Here is a 19,221-nt window from a genome sequence, read left to right as displayed (position 1 = left end):
TTAACCTTACACTACGGGCAATTTAACATGGCCAATCCACCTAACCTGCACATCTTTGGACTGTGGGAGGAAACCGGAGCACCCGGAGGAAACCCACGCACACACGGGGAGGACGTGCAGACTCCACACAGACAGTGACCCAGCCGGGAATCGAACCTGGGACCCTGGAGCTGTGAAGCATTGATGCTAACCACCATGCTACCGTGAGGCCCCTAACTGCTTTCTTTATTTCCATTTAAACAACAGAACCATCTCAGATTCCAATCCAGTTTTAAATACAGTTAGCACTCAGGACTACTTGCTGTACAGAGATGTCTGGATACTCCACTTTGAGAAAGAGAGATCTTTTGACTGCTTTAAAGAAAATACCTGATCCTGTTAGAACAATGCAGGATCTCGAGCTGAAGTCTTCAGAAACTTCCTTCATAGTTTCTGAACATTCTCTGCTAAAATGCCTGGTATTCTAGCACCTTCCACTAGTTGGCATCATCTCTCTAACTGAGCACGCAGGTCTCCACTTAAATACTCTAAGGGAACTCTCTTAATCCAAACAAAAACCCATTAGCTCAAACTTAATTGTAGCTCTCCTTCCAACATGCCTAGCTGTCTTGCAAACCAGGATTTAAAAAAACACCACTAACCCAGGCTTTTAACCCTTCCTGCACCAAATACACAATACAATATATCTGAAATTCCTACATTCATCACTTCCCCACTTCTATTTTTGCCATATTTTTCTTTTGTCATGCTTATAAATGTCTTTCTCCTTTGATTTTCTTCTTTTCTTTATGAATGATCTATCTATCCTTTTGATTGTTCTTCCAGTTTTAATTAGATTTGGTTCCCATTGGACACTGTTGAGTGAATTGCACCACCGACTTTATAGCTCAGATGCATTTGGGTAGTAAAGGAGAAACTTAACTAATGAGCGGAGGAGGTGAAATGGTCATCATATCCATCGCACATTTAGCTCCTCAAATTTCCACTCTTAAAAAAGATTCACTTGCTCATTATCTTTTCCTTCTGTTCTATATCGCAGTCTATACTTAAATGCTATGCTCCTCTTTATTGGGGAATCCATGGTAAAATATTGCAGTAAGGGGATATTTTATCGCTCAACAAAGGTATGTTCTATTGAGAGAGAAAGACACTAACGAAGCAGGTTAAGAATAGTATCAAATTGAAAGAAAATGTGTACAATACTATGTAGATTACTGACAGGTCTGGAGAATGATCATATTTTAGAGACTTAAAAACATAGAGTAAGAGAGAAAGATAGCTAAACATATAAAACCAGATGGTAAGCGTTATTACAGGTATAGAAGAAGGAAAAGAGTAGTAAAGTGAGCATTGGCCCTTAAGAGGGCGAGACTAGGAAATGAAGAATGGAAATGAAGAAATAACGGAAGCATGTACTTTGTATCAGTCCTTACTGAAAAAGGCACAAAGCAAGAGGGAAAGGGGATTGCGAGAGAAAAAGTACTGGGATAAGTCCCACGCACCTGATGATTTGTATCTTGGCGTCTAAAAATAATTGGCTGCAGACATAGTAAATGCATCGGTTGTAATCTTCCTAAATTCTCGGTTTCTAGAAAGGCCCCAGCAGATCAGAAAACTGCAAATGTAACATGTCTCTTCAAGAAATGAAGTAGACAGAGACTGTAGGTTAGTTTAACCTCTCTCCTGATTGGGAAGGCAAATGGAATGCTAGCCTTTAATACAAGGGGAATGGAGTATAAAAGTCGGAAAGTGTTTCTGCAGCTGTACAGGGCCTTAGTTGAGACCATATCTGGATTACTGTAAACCCTTTTGGCTCCTGACTTAAGGGGGAATCCATTATTAAGGAGGTAATGGGTTGTTTAGAAAATCATAATTCAATCAAGATGTATTGTTTTTTGGAAAAGGATATAGTGTTTGACTAATTTATTCAAATTTTTCAGAAGTAATAAACAGCAAGGATAATGGGCAACAAGTAAATGTGATGTATTAGGATTTCCAAAAGGTTTTTGATAAGGTGCTACATAAAAGATTACTATAATAGATCAGAGCTAATAGTATTGGAGATAGGATATTAGCATGTATAGAGGATTGGTTAGCTCGCAGGGAGTCGGAATAAATGGGTTGGCAAGTTGTAACTAGTGAAGCGACACAGGGGCTAAGTGCTGGGGCCTCAACTATTTACAATCTGGGCAGCGCGGTGGCGCAGTGGTTAGCACTGCTGTCTCAGGGTGCCGAGGTCCCAGGTTTGATCCGGGCTTTGGGTCACTGTCCGTGTGGAGTTTGCACATTCTCCCCGTGTTTGTGTGGGGTTCGCCCCTGCAACCCAAAAATGTGCAGAGTAGGTGGATTGGCCATGCTAAAAAGCCCCTTAATTGGAAAAAATAATTGGGTAATCTAAATTTATTTAAAAAAAAGTTAGATTTTAGAATTCTCTTCAACAGTGAGGGAGGCTGGGTTATTCAATATATCCAAGTCTGAGGCAGACAGATTTTCGATTAACAAGGGAGTCAAGGCTATAGGGGCAGGCAGGAGTTGAGTTAAAGCCACAGTCAAATTATTGAATGGGAGAGCAGGTTTGAGAGGCGAATAACCTCCTATTTCTTATGATCTTTCTTCGTTACACTTAAAATTTGCCTCCACAATGTAACTACCATATATGCTCAAATGTCATGTCTACAGCCAGTTGTTAGAAAACATTTGATTAAAAACTGTTTTGAAAAGAAGGCTAAGAAACTGGAGTCTTTTCTCTGGAATTTGTTTTTCACATCAGAAAACGTTCATAGTTTTCTCGATCACGTGGTTTTCTTAATATTTGGTCGTTACACAATGTTTAAAGAATTAATCAAATCTAAAGGATAATTCGGGTGATACAAAAAGTCACTTTATGTTCCAGATTCACTTGTGTATTAACTCGTTGGAATATATATTCTCCATCCCTCTTAATTTATGTAGCCCCATGGAGCTCCCCACTGCCCCACCCATATTCTTGGTAGCTAAAAGAGAAATTATACTCTACTAAATAGTCACTTAGATTTCAGGATAATTGTGGGTAAGGAAGAGTATTTCACACATTTAATTCATCCTTCCATACTAAAGTATTGTAAGTAATTTCAGGTTTCATTTCCAGTGCTTTGTATGGCAGTCTATTCCATACATGAACCATGTTATGTAAAGAGCAATTTCCTATAAGTCCCCAAATTACCCTTTTTTATAAAGTGTCTTTATTTTGCTATAATTTCATTAAAATAACATTTTTCCATGTTGTTAACAGCCGTGTATATCTGTATATGAACACCCCTTAAGACCATCTTTCTCACAATTCATATTTCTAATACCAGTGATCAGCTTTGTGGCTTTTCTCTGCTCTGTCTCTGAAGCTTGAACGTCTTCTTTGTTTCTTTGCAATATTAAGGGCATGGTCGGATAGTGCTCTGCATTGCTTGGCTATGTTGACTGTCAAGTTTATCAAGGCTTTTAGGATTCTTAGCGCATATATGTTCTGACCTTTTATCCTTTCATATAAGTTTTCTTTGTTACGTTTCTTTCCTGAACCATACTCTTAACTGCATTTGTACTGCTGGCACTGGATGCTTCTTGGACCATATCCAATCTGTCATCATTTGCATGCATCCTTTAATGTTTGAAGCAGGTTATATAAAAAATGGCTGATGGGTGATCGTGCCCTTGAACAAACCAGATGGGGAGCAGGAGTTTGGACTTTTTCTGCCTGTTTCCCCCCCCCCCCCTTTTCTTCTCTCTAATCCAATGGTCCTTGGGGCCAAAATGTCCTGCTGCTGCCTGCCTGATGGTAGCTAACTCTCGCACATGGGACCTGTGGGGGTAAGCTGGTCACTAGAAAAACATTGAGACGCATTGGGGGAGCAACATCTTAAAATTTACTGTTTTTTTAAAGTTAGAACTTATTGCCAGATTTGCTATTTTATAATTATTTGTTTGCAGGATAGCTTTTCTCAGCTGACTGTTTATTTGTATTATCAATAAAGGATTTCTGTACCTGATGGCCCAAGTTTATCAGGCTGACTATAACCATTATTATGAATTGTTACATTAGATCTATGATTGGAAAACGTCTGTGTAACACTCCAATCTGCTCTAAAGTGGGTGCAGTAGGGCGGTACTGATGCATTTAATGACTGGTGGTGGCAAATGTCAAACAATGCCAACAAGATTCAGTTTTTATTCATTGTGCAGTCTTGACTTGGTATTAATGTGACGAGATCCCATGGTGATTCGGTGAAGAAGTGATTTTTAAAATCAAAATGAGAAACATGGGAGCAAAAGTAGGATAGTTGGCAGCACTGACAACATCTCGACTGTTGTCGACAATTAGAACAACCTTGGTTTACATGGCACCTTTAATGTTGAAAATCTCCGAGAGGCATTTGACTGCGTATTCAAGCAAAGATCAAATTCAAACTAAACAAGCAGATATTAGGAGGGACAGCTAAAAGCTTAAGTTAAAGAGGTGAATTTTAAAAAGGATCAAAGAAAGACCAAGATGGCCCCTCGTGGTATTTTCACTGGATCAGAAATCCAGAGACTCGGGGTAATGCTAGGGCACTCGCATTCGAATCCTATCACGACAGTTGGTAGAAGCTGAATTCAACAAAATCTGGAATTAAAAGTCTAATAATGACCATTAAACCATTGTTGATTGTCATTGAAACCTATCTGATTCACAAATATCGTTTGGAGAAGGAAATATTTCCTGGTCCTTCCTACATATGACCCCAGACCCATCGCAGTGTGTTTCACTTTCTGCCCTCTGATATGGCCTCACAAACCATTCAGTTGCATCAAACTGCTTATAAGGATTGAAACCAGATGGACCACCTGGTGTCGACTTAGGCACCGAAAACTACAAGGCAACTCAGCCCTGACAGTAAGTCCACCGTACTAACAAATGGTGGCTTGTGCCAAAATTGGAATAACTGTTTCACAGAGAGTCAAGCAGAAGCTTGTGCATTGAGGGGTGCCATACCACACCAAGCTTGGCTGACCCAGAGTTTCTCCTGCTGTTATCGCCTGTCATTGGTGTGTTGGAAGGATTTTGCAGGTTGATATTTAACCTGTTGACCATATCAACCCCTGGGGTGGGGTCGGGACACTACCCACTGCACCACAAGACCTCCTTTGGGTCAAGTGTGGTATTGGCTGAATATATAATAAAACAAATTCTGCTCTTCTCCAATCACATATTTCTATTAACAATATGCCACACCATGCTTTGCTACTATGAACTTTTCTCTTTCTCACTATTGTTTGGACCCTTTGAGTAGAATTTGCCAATTTGGGTCAAATTATTGCAGTTCTGTGCTGTGTACCTATTCCCAGGAGGCATTAAGTTGAGAGTAGCCAAATTAATTTAATGTAAGTCTCATAAGAGTGAATGTAAGTCTCTCTTAAGAGTGAGTAGGGAAGGAAACTTTATCCCATTACCTTGAGCTGAATTTCACCATGGCAACATAGGAAAAGGAATCTCTCACTAACTTATTTGCATCAGGTTATTAATTAAATAGAACATAGTGATCGTATCAACCCTTTCCCCTTCTAAAAGCTAACTTTTGAGGACAGATGTGTTTTAAGAGCGCAGTATTATTTTTAAGCAGTTGATCCTTTGTGCATTCTGTTTCAGCGTCAGGCAGGCAGCAGCTCTGAGGGCACAGAAGATTCTGACTTCTCTGCTGATCTGGACCATACAGATAGCTCAGAGAGTGATGGACAACCGCGGAGATCTACCAGATTAACCAGATCTTCATTGCGAAACAGCCAGAGTTCTCAAGGTAAAAGGAAATTTAAAAGTTATTTGATTTTAGAAGGACAGTTTAGTTAGATTTAATGTCTGCTAAATGTTTGTCTAAAAGAATGATTGGCAGTTTCTTCTACAGTCAAAAAGATTATGCAGAATTAATATCATAACATTTCCTTCGTACGGTGAAGCTGAAGAACCTTGGAACATCTCGAAATTACTTGTTCAGCCGATGAGTAGCTAAACCACATATATCAAAAAGTTCCTTGATTTGATTTTGTTAGTTTGCTGATTGCAGTTGGATTAGTGGTGGGGTAAAACAATTGGCCTCAACAACCTTAATAAGGGAAACCCTTGTTTTTGCTCCAGATGACAATCTGACGATCTGATGATGTGTGCTGAGTGCTTGTGTTAATGACAGATAGGGATATGATTGTGATGTCATTTGTAACAATAATGCCATATCCAGCTCTAAAACTCTGAGAAATCTGGTTTAAAAATCATAAATTTCTACTTTTTAAACATATATCGATATAGATTGATTTATAAACCCCATTAGTGACTTATTTAATCAATAACCGGTCAGAACTTTCAAAGCCCTTCTACAGATCTTTTAAAAATATCCTACCTGTTATCCCCACATGTTAAAGATGCCCGCCCACCACATTGCTATTGAGAAGCACCCGTGTACTGATTGGATGAAACCGAACCCACATGTTCCAGCTTAATGCGATAACATTTCAAAGTACATTTATAGAGAGTGGAGTAACTATTATTACTTTCAAATTTTAATTACTTTAATTTTTTAAAAATATGAATATCAACTGGCAAGTAAAGAACTTTGGTCCATCCAGCATGTCTCGCAGAATTGCAACACATGATGTGTCGCGATATATAATTTCCCCACTTGAATTGTAAATGTTTCAAATATCAGTTTCAATGATCAGTTTTAATCATTATTTTCATTTTGAAATAACTTGAAGTAGTTTAACCAATAGGTATGCCCATGTTGAATAATAGCTATTCAGTGAGGGTATGGTTGCACTGCTCTTGAGCCAATCAACTATTTCCAATTCTACAGTACTGTTTGTGCTAGGACACAGTGCTTCAAATTAAAGAGTGCAGAACAGTGGCTGATAAGTAGGCGATTAAGTTCTTGAAATAAACAGGTTTGGATTTGTATGGTGCTGTAGAAAATAGTGTTTTAGGAATTTCTCTATGAAAAAAAGCAGCGAGCGTGGAGAAAACTAAGGGCTAAATCAAGGGGCCATCAATATAATAATCTTATAGTCGTTATTGTCACAGTAGGCTTACATTAAAACTGCAATGAAAAACAATAAGCTTGGTGTTAGTGGAGTGGAAGGGGCAGCAGAAATTTGATAATTTGGCTAGAATTGTAGGTTAATACCCTAGGGTTTTTACAGTATCCGGTACCCGAGGCGAGACAGAGATATGAAAAAGGTCAATAGTAGCCCCCCTCCTCCCATCCACCCCCCTTTCTCCCAGCTCAGTGTCTGCAACCTTTCCCAGGTGGAATGTTCACCTCTTTCTTTTAAAACAAAGCCAGCGGAAATTTTGAGTTCTTTGTAACTAGTTTGCTGATTAACAGAGGGTCAGCAACCTGGACTTGTCCCTAACTCCCTGTGAAAGTGTCAGCAGCAGAAAAATCTTAAATGTCAGCCTTTTTGCAAAACAATTAGGCTAAATTTGGCTGAGAAATCACATCTCGTGATCAGTTTGTGAAAGTGGGCATGTTTGCTGCAGTTCACAAGTTTATTAAATTCACTGAGCAGGTTGCCTGATGAATAATAGTCACTTGGTGGTTGAGATACCAGTGACAGCCTGTTGAACAATAAACTACTTTATTCAAGGATGAAGGAGCTACGCTGCGAAAGCTAGTGATTCCAAACAAACCTGTTGGACTTTAATCTGGTATTGTAAGACTTCTTACTGTGCGCACCCCAGTCCAATGCCGGAGCTCCATATCAAGGAAAAGAAGATAAGAGATGAAACATCTGGTGGAAGAAAATACCCTGGAATTTAAAAATATTCTTTACCTGCCCTTATTTGTCGGGACAAATTTGTAACAGGCACTTAGTAAATTGTCTGCAAAGAAACCGTATTTTTTTAAAAGGCCAAGCTAAAAACAAATGTCTTAATGTTGAATATCCATCATTTGTCATAAAAGCTGGGGTGTAACAAATAATAGAACCACATATAACGTCATTTTAAATAATCTGTGTATAAAATAAGTTGAGTAGGCAGCAAGGGAGTATAATGTGGACAAGTATAAAGTTCACTTTGGTATTGAGAATAAAAAAGCCAATATTTTTTTAACAAAGTGCGTATGTTAATGTTCAGAGAGACATTGGGCACTCGTAAGAGGAAATCAGCATGCAGGTACAGCAAGCAATAATGAAATAAATTACATGTTGGCCTTTATTGTAAGGGGACTGGAGTACAAGAACAAGCAATTCTTGCTGCAATTGTATCGTGCTTTTGAGAGAACATACCTGGAGTACTGTGCACAAATTTGGTCTCCATATCTAAGGAAGGGCACATTTGCTTTGGAAGTGATGCAGTAGAGGTTCACTAAATTGGTTTCTGGGATGAGAGGGTCATCTATGAAAGTCTGATTAATATTGCTCTGTCCTCTCGAGTGTAGAATGACAGGTTGTCTCTCAAGATTTTGAAGGGGTTTGTCTTTCCCCTGGCTAGGGAATCTCGAACTCTGGGCACAGTTTCAGGCCAAATCATTTAGGACAGAGGTGAGGAGAAATTTCTTCGTCAGAGGGTTGTGAATCTATGGAATTCCCTACCCAAGAGTTGTGGATATTCCCCTATTGAATGTATTCAAACATGCAATAGATCAATTCTGGTCTCTCAGGGATTCAGGATTATGCAGGGAAATGGAGCTGGGGATGATAATCAGCCACAATCATATTGAAAGGTGAAGTAGTCTTGCAATGCTGTATGGTCTACTGCTTCTCATATTTCTTGTGTTTTTATGAAACAAAAGCTTGAACTTCACTGTACAGGATTAATTGTATGAGCATCAGTGATGGTTGACATATACTGTGCAGGGTATTTGTTTTTAGATTGACCTTTTCCCAACCACGAAAGATGCAGTATCATTCAGTAACCAGACAACTACTAAGACAGGAAGGCCTCAGATAAAATGAATCATGTTTTAAATCTCTCAGCTTTGAACATCCTCTACCACCTATTGGTCCCAAAGTTAACTAGAGTTCATGATCATGCATGGGTTGGCAGTGATGCTGGATTAATTAGAAAGACCTAATACTTTGACTATATTTATCTGCATATGCTGACCAATGTAATATCTTGTACTTAAAATCTACTTTTTAAATTGATGGATCTGATTTGAATTTCAAGTTGCTGTACCGGTCTATTTAGTTTGGCTTGTAGCCTGTTTCGATGTAAAATTTCTCATTTAGTTATAAACGGCGGTTAAAAATTTTGCAAGATATTTATTTAAGATAATAAACATGAAAATGGAGGCTAGGTACTAAAATTACTCCCTCCATTATTCATTTAATTTGTAAGAGCTAGCTGCATTTTATTTCTGTCAGTCTAAAATGTTGTGGACCTGACTTTGTCTTAACAAACCTTATGCAGATTCTAGTCCAGTACGCCAGATACCATCGTATGCCTCAGATGAACCGGCCTATGCTACGAGAAGAGTAACACGTAGCCAGCAGCAGACAACCCCAGTCACTCCTAAGAAATACCCACTGCGGCAGACTCGGTCCTCTGGATCAGAAACAGAGCATGCAGTTGAATTGTCAGACAAAGGTAAGATATGGGACGTATTTTCATCTGACCATGTCATGTTGCTGATTTATGTTTAAACATATGTAGAGCAGCAACCTTTAGTATGGACAGCATGGTGGCACAGTGGTTAGCACTGCTGTCCATAGTACCAGGGATCCGGTTGAATTCCAGCTTTGGGTGATTTTGCCAGTTCTCCGCTTGTCTGCCTGGGTTTCCTCTGGATGCCCAAGTTTCCTCCTACAGTCCAAAGATGTGCAGGTTAGGTGGATTAGCCATGATCAATGCGCAGGCTTAGGGTGGGGGAGTGGGCCGAGGTAGAGTGCTGTTTCGGTGGGTCGGTGCAGACCTGATTGGCCGAATGGCGGCCATCTGCACTGTAGGGGTTCTGTGGATTATATAGTAATTTGCATAGAGTACCTGAGTTTTTATAACAAAGTTATGTCAAATAGCGTGCCACATTTACCTGCTAGTTTTTCAAATTCTGTTTAATATTTTCTGTTGTTCAATGTTGGTACTTGTGAATTACTTTTAATCTAATATAATCCTTCAGGCATTCTTTCATTCTCCTCTTCTAATTTTCAGCCTCCTTTTTCTCTTTATTTTTCTCTCCCATTTTTGTGCAGCTTTTACTCCTGGAAGGCTGTCATGTACTAAAAAAACTCAAGCCCCAATTACCAAGCCAAACAGCTAACTAATCCAACACAGCAGTCACAAAAGGAATCTTGTTGCTGAAGCAACATTGATGGACTCCTTCATTTTCTTGGTTATTTTCTAATCAAAATGCAAATGAGGATGTTCCATTGTGATTGTTGTTTTGCTGGCTGGGGGAGGGTGGGAAAAAGTAATATGGAGAGGCTCGTGATTTATTCAAGTTGAGTAAATGATTGCAGGATTTGTCAGCACATGAAGAGAAATAAGTTTTTACTTCTGGTTTGGAATATTTATCATGCGCCAGTTATTTAAAAAAATATTGTAAATATATTTGGTCAGAACAGTTAGTCTATGGACCCATTGTCTCTGTGTACCACCGTTTTCCTATATAATATGTTCTTGCAATGGGTAAATTTAAAAAAAAACTGGGTGGATCGAAAATCTCATGGTTTTCTCAGCAGGCCAAGTTTGTTGTTTAAAAAATTGCCTTGGTACTTTTAATCATGCCAATAAAGGCAGATTTTCAGCCTTCCTTTCTGTGCTGCAATTTCTAAGGGAAAAAAATCAACAATTCTGCTACTACTAAATTTAATTTTGGATTCTATTTCGTGCATCTGCCAACTTAGAATTTGTCTTCAATTTCACTGTGCTTGTAAAGGAAGTGTTTAAAATTGTTCTATGCTTTCAGTGAAGCTTGTTTGTACAGTATTGTTCTGCTGAAAGCATGCATTTACCATGTGCTTTTGTTGCAACCATGGTAACCATATTTGTCTTGGATCATCTCATTTGTTCCATATAGTTTACTTGAACATGTTATGTCAGTGCTGAAGTTGCACCGATTGTTGAGCATCATTTAAGCAACTGGTGCAGCCAGGCGTACGGAATTCCTGTATTTTGCTTACTTGCTTTGGCATTGTAGTGGTACAAAAGTAAACTGCACATGCTTCAGGCATGCTTAAAAAGTCAAAAACAATTTTCAGTTGGTTATCTATTTCTTAAGGGTAGATGAAGTAATTAAGCAAAATGGTTCTACAGCAGTGAATAAATGGTGGCACTTGGAGAGACTGCAAGGTCACTTGAAATATAAAAGCTATACCAGTGGAGAATGTTTTCTGATTTAAGATCCATGGTCTATTTTCTACAGAAACGATTGGGAAAAAGTATTTTAAAATGTTTAAAGGATTGGATAGCTCTGCATTTTTTTGTTTGGAACAGGATCTAAAATGATAGATAGTTATGGTGCTGAGTTCGACTCGAAGTTAGTTCCTTATAAACTGTCAATATCAAACAATTCATTAGATTATGTAGATAATCAATAAATGCCACACCATTATGCTGAACAGTTATGGCCTTGGGTGCTTGGCTAGAGGTCTGGCAGGTGCTTCCCTTTCTGTTGTGAATAGCAAAGAAAGAATAGATCTGCATAGGCAGCAAAGTCAATAGTTATTGGAAAGTGTGCAACAAGGCAGCCTATCAGCAAAATACTGGAAAGATTGAAATGCAGGAGAGAATGGCCAGGAATGATCTATTTTAAGTCATGCAAGATGACCTTTTGATGTGGGAATGTGTTCATTATTATTTTTAAACCTGAAGATAAATTTTACCATTTGAATTATGTGAGACGTAACTGCCATTTTATACTGTTAAATAAAGTGGCTGATTGATGTTTTTCAGGCCTCATCTATTGTTGTCATCATTCGTGACCCACTCCTGATCTTTTGCCAAGCTGTCTCTTGTAACTTTTGGGATTTCTTCGTTCCACCTTTCCCATTGAGAAACACTGGCGTATTTAGCGCACTTCTCTCAAAATATTGGTATTCTTCGTCTAAAGAAAACCTTGCTCCATTGTTATACCTTTGGGAGATAAAAAGTTTTATCCTTGTTAGGAAGTTGAATTTTTCACTCTCTTAACTGTAAGGTTTCTGGTCTTCATAGTTTTCCTACTGTCATTCTTAAAATGCATATCTCTGAGCTTACTCTTGATTTATGCACTATCCTAAATCTGCTTTACTCCTCTTTTCTTGAAAAAATTGTCATGCTGGCCTGGCCTATGTGGAAGAAAGATTCTTCTTACTTTCCTACTGCCCTTAAAGAGTTGTCAACTCTTCAATTACTGCTAATTGATTGCCATTTTGTCTTTTTTTGGGTAGCCTTTCCTTCTCCAGGACAATAAATGCTGGTCTAGCCAGCGATGCTCGTGTCCCATGGATGAATACATTTTTAAAAAGCAAATGCCTCATTCTATTGGCTGACTTGTTGGTTTTGTAGTATTCCTTTGGAACTTTTGCTCTTGAATATTTTGATGAATCATCCAGCACTGGCTTGATTATCCCAAGAGCCTTTTCATATCGCTCTCCAACAAAGCTCTGTTTGTGATTATTTCCTTCTCGGGTTGCTCAATCTTTCCTTTACATTGTGTTTTATCTAACCTTTTCTATTGGCTTGTTACTGTTTCTCTTTTTTTCTCTTTTTAATTGCAACCTATTTTACACATCACTATATCCACTTGATGACAATTCAATTTTAAATTCATCAACTTTTTTCAAATTGTATACAATCATGGCAGGGTAATACTCTCGGGTCCCGGGTTTGAATCCTGAAAAATCTAGAATTACAAGTATAATGATGACCATGAGACCATTGTTTAAGGGCAGCAGGGTAGCACAGTTGCGTCACAGCTCCAGGGTGCCAGGTTCGATTCCCGGTCACTGTCTGTGTGGAGTCTGCACATTCTCCCTGTGTCTGCGTGGGTTTCCTCCGGGTGATCCGGTTTCTCCCACAGTCCAAGGATGTGTGGGTTAGGTTGATTTGCCATACTAAATTGCCCTTAGTGTCCAAAAAGGTTAAGTGGGGTTACTGAGTTACGGAGATAGGGTGGAGGTGTGGGCTTGAGTAGTGTGCTCTTTCCAAGGGCCGGTGCAGACTCGATGGGCCGAATGCCCTGTAAATTCTATGATTCTATGCTCTGAGCCTCCAGTCTTGTCAAAGCTTTGTGGCTGAATGTGTATTTGACTTTTTAAAAATGGAACAAACAGGGCAGCACGGTGGCCTAGTGGTTAGCACAACCGCCTCACGGCGCTGAGGTCCCAGGTTCGATCCCGGCTCTGGGTCACTGTCCGTGTGGAGTTTGCACATTCTCCCCGTGTCTGCGTGGGTGTCGCCCCCACAACCCAAAAATGTGCAGAGTAGGTGGATTGGCCACGCTAAAGTGCCCCTTAATTAGAAAAAATAATTGGGTAATCTAAATTTTTTTTTTTAAATGGAACAAACAATTTACTCAGTCTGCTTTAAATACATTTCTTATGTGTCTTCCAACACCTGCAACACTTGCATTATTTTTTTCTCACCCAAACATGTCTGCTCACCCCAATTCTTGATTGTGTTAAACTGAATCTTTCACAACAGGTGAATAATGTTCCTTTAATTTGGGATGCTGTTGCAGATCTTCCTGCATGGATTACCAGCAAAACCTAATTTCCTGGTATATAAATATGCATGTGTATGTATTTATTTTATATGTAATTTCCTGCCATAGAATTCTCATTATTGAAACTTTTCTTAATTTTCTCCTTTTATCATTGCTGTTCTATTTGCCAGTCCTCTGAACTTTCAACTTTTGATACACTGCACTGCAAAATTGGTTCTCGTCTCCATTTCCAATTATAATCGACTTGCCATTAGTGTCTCTTCAGTTGCCTCAGGCCCAAGCTCTGGAATTCCCCCTACATTTCTCTGCCTCTTATCTCACTTTCCCTTCTTGAGACGCTTCTTAAAACCTACCTGTTTGACAGTGTTTTGGTCATCTGACCTAATCTCTCCTTATATGACTCGGTGTCATACTTTATTTTATAATCTTGTGATGTGCCATGGCATGCTTTATTATGTTCAAGCTGCTTTATAAATAGAAGTTGCTGTTGATACTCGGCACATTTTTCTCCTCCTCTACCCCTCCTGTCATGAAATTCATGCTTAACTCCATCTCCTGCTCTTTTACCAAACCATGCAACTGATTACCTCCCTTCGTATTTTTCTTATGACTTTTAAACCCCAAGTATAATATTACCTATTCACTGCATTTATTTTGTTTTAGTTTATTCTTTTCAACTTTGGTGATGTCCTGTTGTGTCTGTTTTCAAAAATTGAAGTTGTATTTTATTATTATGAAATGCAAGGTGCCTACAACTTGAATGTTTCAAAACTAGATATTTTTCAGATCCTATATACCATCAGCAAGTTGTATTGGACATGTGGGCATGTGTTGAACAAGATCACTGTGACAAATTTGTGCCATTTTTTTCTGTCTGCTTTCAGATACTAAAACTGCAGTCGATCATGATGAGTCTCCTCCACGTACTCCAACAGGCAATGCTCCATCCTCGGAATCTGACATTGACATTTCCAGTCCAAATGCATCACATGATGAGAGCATAGCCAAAGATGCTTCAATGAAAGACTCTGGAAGTGACCTCTCACACAGGCCCAAGCGGCGACGTTTTCATGAGAGTTATAATTTCAATATGAAGTGCCCCACTCCGGGTTGCAATTCATTAGGTAGGACATGTGTCTATGCTTGCTGAACATTTGAAGAATGTTGTTGAGTCATTAGACTAATCTACTTTCTCGAAAACCGTAGGAAGAGAACAACTGGATTACAGATATTCAGTCAATAGACTACCATTTTGATAGATTTCACTTTTTCTTTGGGTTTTCTTGAGCACTATTCCCTGGCCTGGACAAGAGGCATGTGTCCTGCTTACCATTTTGATAGATTTCACTTTTTCTTTGGGTTTTCTTGAGCACTATTCCCTGGCCTGGACAAGAGGCATGTGTCCTGCTTACAAAACTTTACTGCTGTTGCTCTTTGTGTCAGCGGACAACCACGGTCCAAAGTTACTCTTTTCCATCTTTGGGGAGGCGGTGATATCACAGTTCTCATTCTGCGATCTGCATCACTGCCATGTGCCTCCTTTGCCATCTACCCACACCGTCCCCTCCTTGAAAGGTGCATTAGAAATTTATGCCTCTGCTTTCTTCCTGTTTCCAGATGGCGCCAGTAAGAACTATGCTCATGCTCCGTGTGTGAACAGTTAAAGCATACTACTGCTTGATCCAGAAAGCACTCCCAACTGTGGGTAGAGACTATCTTCAGGAAAGCATGTATTACTGCTGAACTGTATATTTTTTAAATTTTTAATCCAATTTTTAATCTTTCTGTGAGGGAGAAAGATTAGGGCGAATTTAGGCTTCATATGATTTGTTTCCAGTTGTACGACAAAGGAAATAAGTTGAAAATAGAATATCGTTCAATAGAAGGTCTTTCTAACACAAAGACCTGGGATGCATAAGTAATAGGAAAGTGTATGTAATTTGCCATCTCCTGCTTCCCCAATTATAAAGTAAGTGAAAGTTGACGTCACATAGAATGTACAGTGCAGGAGGAGGCCATTCGGCCCATCGAGTCTGCACCAGCCATGGAAAGAGCACCCCACCTAAACCCAGACTTCCAACCTACCCCTGTAACCCAGTAACCCGAGCTAACACTTTTGGTCCCTAAGGGCAATTTAGCATGGCCAATCCACTTAACCTGCACATCTTGGGACTGTGGGAGGAAACCGGAGCACCCGGAAGAAACCCAGGCAGACACGGGGAGAACGTGCAGACTCTGCACAGATAGTGACCCAAGCCAGGTATCGAACCTGGGACCCTGGAACTGTGAAGCAACTATGCTAATCACTGTGCTACCGTGCTGCCCTATGAGAGTTTGTGCCTGGTGACATGAGCATCCTTTTATCTGGGACCAAAATAAGGCCGTACACAGTTAAAAGTAAATCAAAGGAAAGTGGCTGTCACTGAACATTAGTTTCTATTAGTGTTTTTTCCCCCCCTAAATGGTAAACCAGGAACGTCATCGAAACTTGAGTGCCTAATGTGTGATGTTTGTTTTGTTCAATATTGACACCACTGATGTTACTATGAGTTCCTTTTTGGCATAATCAACTTGGAGAGAAAATAAAATGAATTGCAAAATGTAATCATAAAATTTTGTTTCCCGCACTTTTTAAACCATGCTTTTCTACACCTTCCTAATCAAGTCCAATTCTCGAGAGCACTAGGAGCTGCTCCAATATTTCTCGCAATTCTGCTCTAGGGGACACCAATGAGAATAGCCATGGTTAATTTATTTTTAAATTTATTTTTATCTTCTCAGCCCTTTTAAGAGAAGTTCTACATGAGAATGGGCCACATTAAGGAACTCTAGAAATTCACCATTGTTCAGTAAAAGTACATAGGCCTGTATTTCAAATATAAAGAAAAGTCACGTACAAAACGTGGAGTGAGATATGGTGATGCTGTTTTAAAAAATAGAAATTTAGAGAGATTATCATGGCAGTGAACAACGGGTTTGGGATGGATACAATTTTAATGAGCATTTTGTGATTTCCTTTTGGTTTTTGTGTATTCTCTAGCTGGAGAATCTATATTGATGTCTATGCTGACATCTAGTGGATTTTTAGCTAAATTGAGCAAATATTTCTCTTTTCATTAGATGTTGGTTTCTATAGAGCTGTTTATATATTTTCAACAAAAGTGTGTTTTTGGAACAAGATAGCACAGATGTATAGTTGCAGGGGAGAACTAAATTATGTGATTTTCATTTTACCAAAAATTGGCATTCTAGAATTAGAAATAGTTCTACAATGCAAGAATGACCTTGCACTGGCCTTGGGACATCCCAAAGCACTTTGCAGACAAGTTGTACTTTTGAAATGTACTTGCTGTTGTAATGTCAGAAAATGCCACACTTAACTTTAATTCCACAATGTCCTATGGACAATCAGGAGAGAAATGTTCAGTTATTTGGTTTTATTGATATTAATTGATTGATAAATATTAGCAAGGAAACCTGGCAAATTCCCTTCTCAATTCTCATCGGATCTTTTAGTCACCTGAATAAACAGATAAGGGCTTTGATTTAACATCTTTTCCAAAAGGGGGAATCTTCAGCAATGCAGTATTTCCACAGAAGTTGTCAGTCTGGATTATGTGCTCAAGTCTTGTCGTCTGGGCTCTAATTTATTACCTACCAACTCAGGTGAAAACATTGTCACAGGGGGGAAAAAAATTAGAACCCCAAAAGTAATTGGAAAAGACTGCAGGTGGAAGAGAAACTGTTGAGTTTAATGTCATTTAAAGCAGAAAAAGATTGTTCATGATTATATAAATATGTAATGCTGCATTAATATAAAAGCATATTACTGCGGATGCTGGAATCTGAAACGAAAGAGAAAATGCTGGAAAATTTCAGCAGGTCTGGCAGTATCTGTAGGGAGAGAAAAGAGGTAATGTTTCGAGTCCGATGACTCTTTGTCAGAGCTTTGGCAGCATCTATGGAGAGGGAATCAGAGTTACCATTTTGAGCCCAATATGACTCTTCAGAACATGTAAAAGAGTCATAATGGACATGATATGTTAATTCTGTTTCTCTTTCCTTGGATGTTGCTTGACCTGCTGAGTTTAACAGCATTTTTTATTTTGTATACTTCTTGGCGACACTTGCTTTAATTTCTTTTTCATAAATTTAGAGTACCCAATTAATTGTTTTTCAATTAAGGGGCAATTTAGCATGGCCAATCCACCTACCCTGCACATCTTTGGGTTGTGGGGCCGAAACCCACGCAAACACGGGGAGAATGTGCAAACTCCACACGGACAGTGACCAAGAGCCGGGATCGAACCTGGGACCTCAGTGCCATAAGGCAGCAGTACTAACTACTGCGCCACCGTGCTGCCCTGTCACTTGCTTTCAAAAGTGGTCATGCTGCACAATAACAATGCATGTCCTATGCAGTATTTCCTAAATGGGGAAACGGAAGCAAAATGATTACTTCTGAAATTGGAATGCTTATACACTTTTTCATTTAAAAATGGATCCAAAATTGACCACATGGGTAAAGAAATTCTGCAATATGTTTTGAGATATGTTCTTGTTTATCATGTGATTATCCTATCTGGTTAAACATAGGTCATTTGACTGGAAAACATGAAAGGCACTTTTCCATATCTGGCTGCCCATTGTACCATAATCTCTCTGCAGACGAATGTAAGGTAATGTAGACTCTACATTATAATTTGAAACATATCCAGATGTTGACTCTAATTCAGAATACTCTTAACCTCCAGTTTTTGGTAGATGGGGGAGGCAGGTCCTTGGGAAGTTAATTATTGTAACCACCTTGAGCAACATTTCACATAAACCTCTTTCACCCTCTGCTACTAGTTTTGAGATTACTTTATGATTGTACTTGCCATTATTTTGTGGTTAGCGCAATTAAAATGATGGGTTTTAAACACTTATCAGTAAAGTCTAGTTTGAAGCCATGATGACCAGTAAGAGAGTGAGACAGTGGCATTTCTTCCTAAATTGATTTTATTGTGTATTGTTTACATATGCGTATGCTGAAACTAGTAGCTAGTTAGTTCAGCTGGCTAGATGGTTAGTATGTGGTTCAGAATAACATCGACAGCATGGGTTCAATTCCTGTTCTGATGATGATCGACTTGGGATCTGCCTCTTCACCCTGCTGCTAAGAGGGGAGGGCATTGGCAAACCGTAGACTTTGAGCCTTTTCTTCATCTAGTGACATATTAGGCAGGCAAAGAAAACATTTGTGTCTGTTTCCATGATTAGTTTTCCTGGAACAGGTTGCTAACTTGTTGGCAAAAGCTATAACCTGAAGGACGTCTATCCACATCAAGCATGGCTGACCACTGTGCTACTCTTAACTGCCTGCAATAGGTGTATTTGGAAGGATTTGCAGGTTTATAATCAACCTGTTGAGCCACATTATGGACAGACTTTCCTTGACAATCAAGTCCTGGAGTGGAACTCGAAGCTGGAGCTTCTGGCTCAGAGGCAGGGGTGCCACAACATCTCCCAAAGGCAAATCACCACTAATTAAAAAAAAAAAAATACTAAAGGCTCGGGATGAAGCATCTGCAATGAA

At 39.2% G+C, this 19,221-nt stretch overlaps 1 protein-coding gene across 4 annotated transcripts in view; it reads left to right on the top strand.

The window, feature by feature from the left end:
• The window catches only part of kat7b (K(lysine) acetyltransferase 7b), an 83,466-nt gene that overhangs the window by 23,193 nt on the left and 41,052 nt on the right, over window positions 1–19,221 (top strand). For all 4 annotated transcript variants that reach the window (XM_038779840.1, XM_038779841.1, XM_038779838.1 and 1 more), the window contains 4 exons: window positions 5,657–5,804; window positions 9,410–9,586; window positions 14,528–14,767; window positions 18,240–18,322. In XM_038779840.1, the coding sequence (XP_038635768.1) occupies window positions 5,657–5,804; window positions 9,410–9,586; window positions 14,528–14,767; window positions 18,240–18,322 (648 nt within the window). The remainder of the gene's footprint in view (window positions 1–5,656; window positions 5,805–9,409; window positions 9,587–14,527; window positions 14,768–18,239; window positions 18,323–19,221) is intronic.

This window comes from Scyliorhinus canicula, chromosome 19 (genome assembly GCF_902713615.1).
Source record: "Scyliorhinus canicula chromosome 19, sScyCan1.1, whole genome shotgun sequence".
Classification (NCBI taxonomy): Eukaryota; Metazoa; Chordata; class Chondrichthyes; order Carcharhiniformes; family Scyliorhinidae; genus Scyliorhinus; species Scyliorhinus canicula.
The sequence above is the reverse complement of the archived record's forward strand: the minus strand, read 5'-3'. Positions and strand labels throughout refer to the sequence as shown.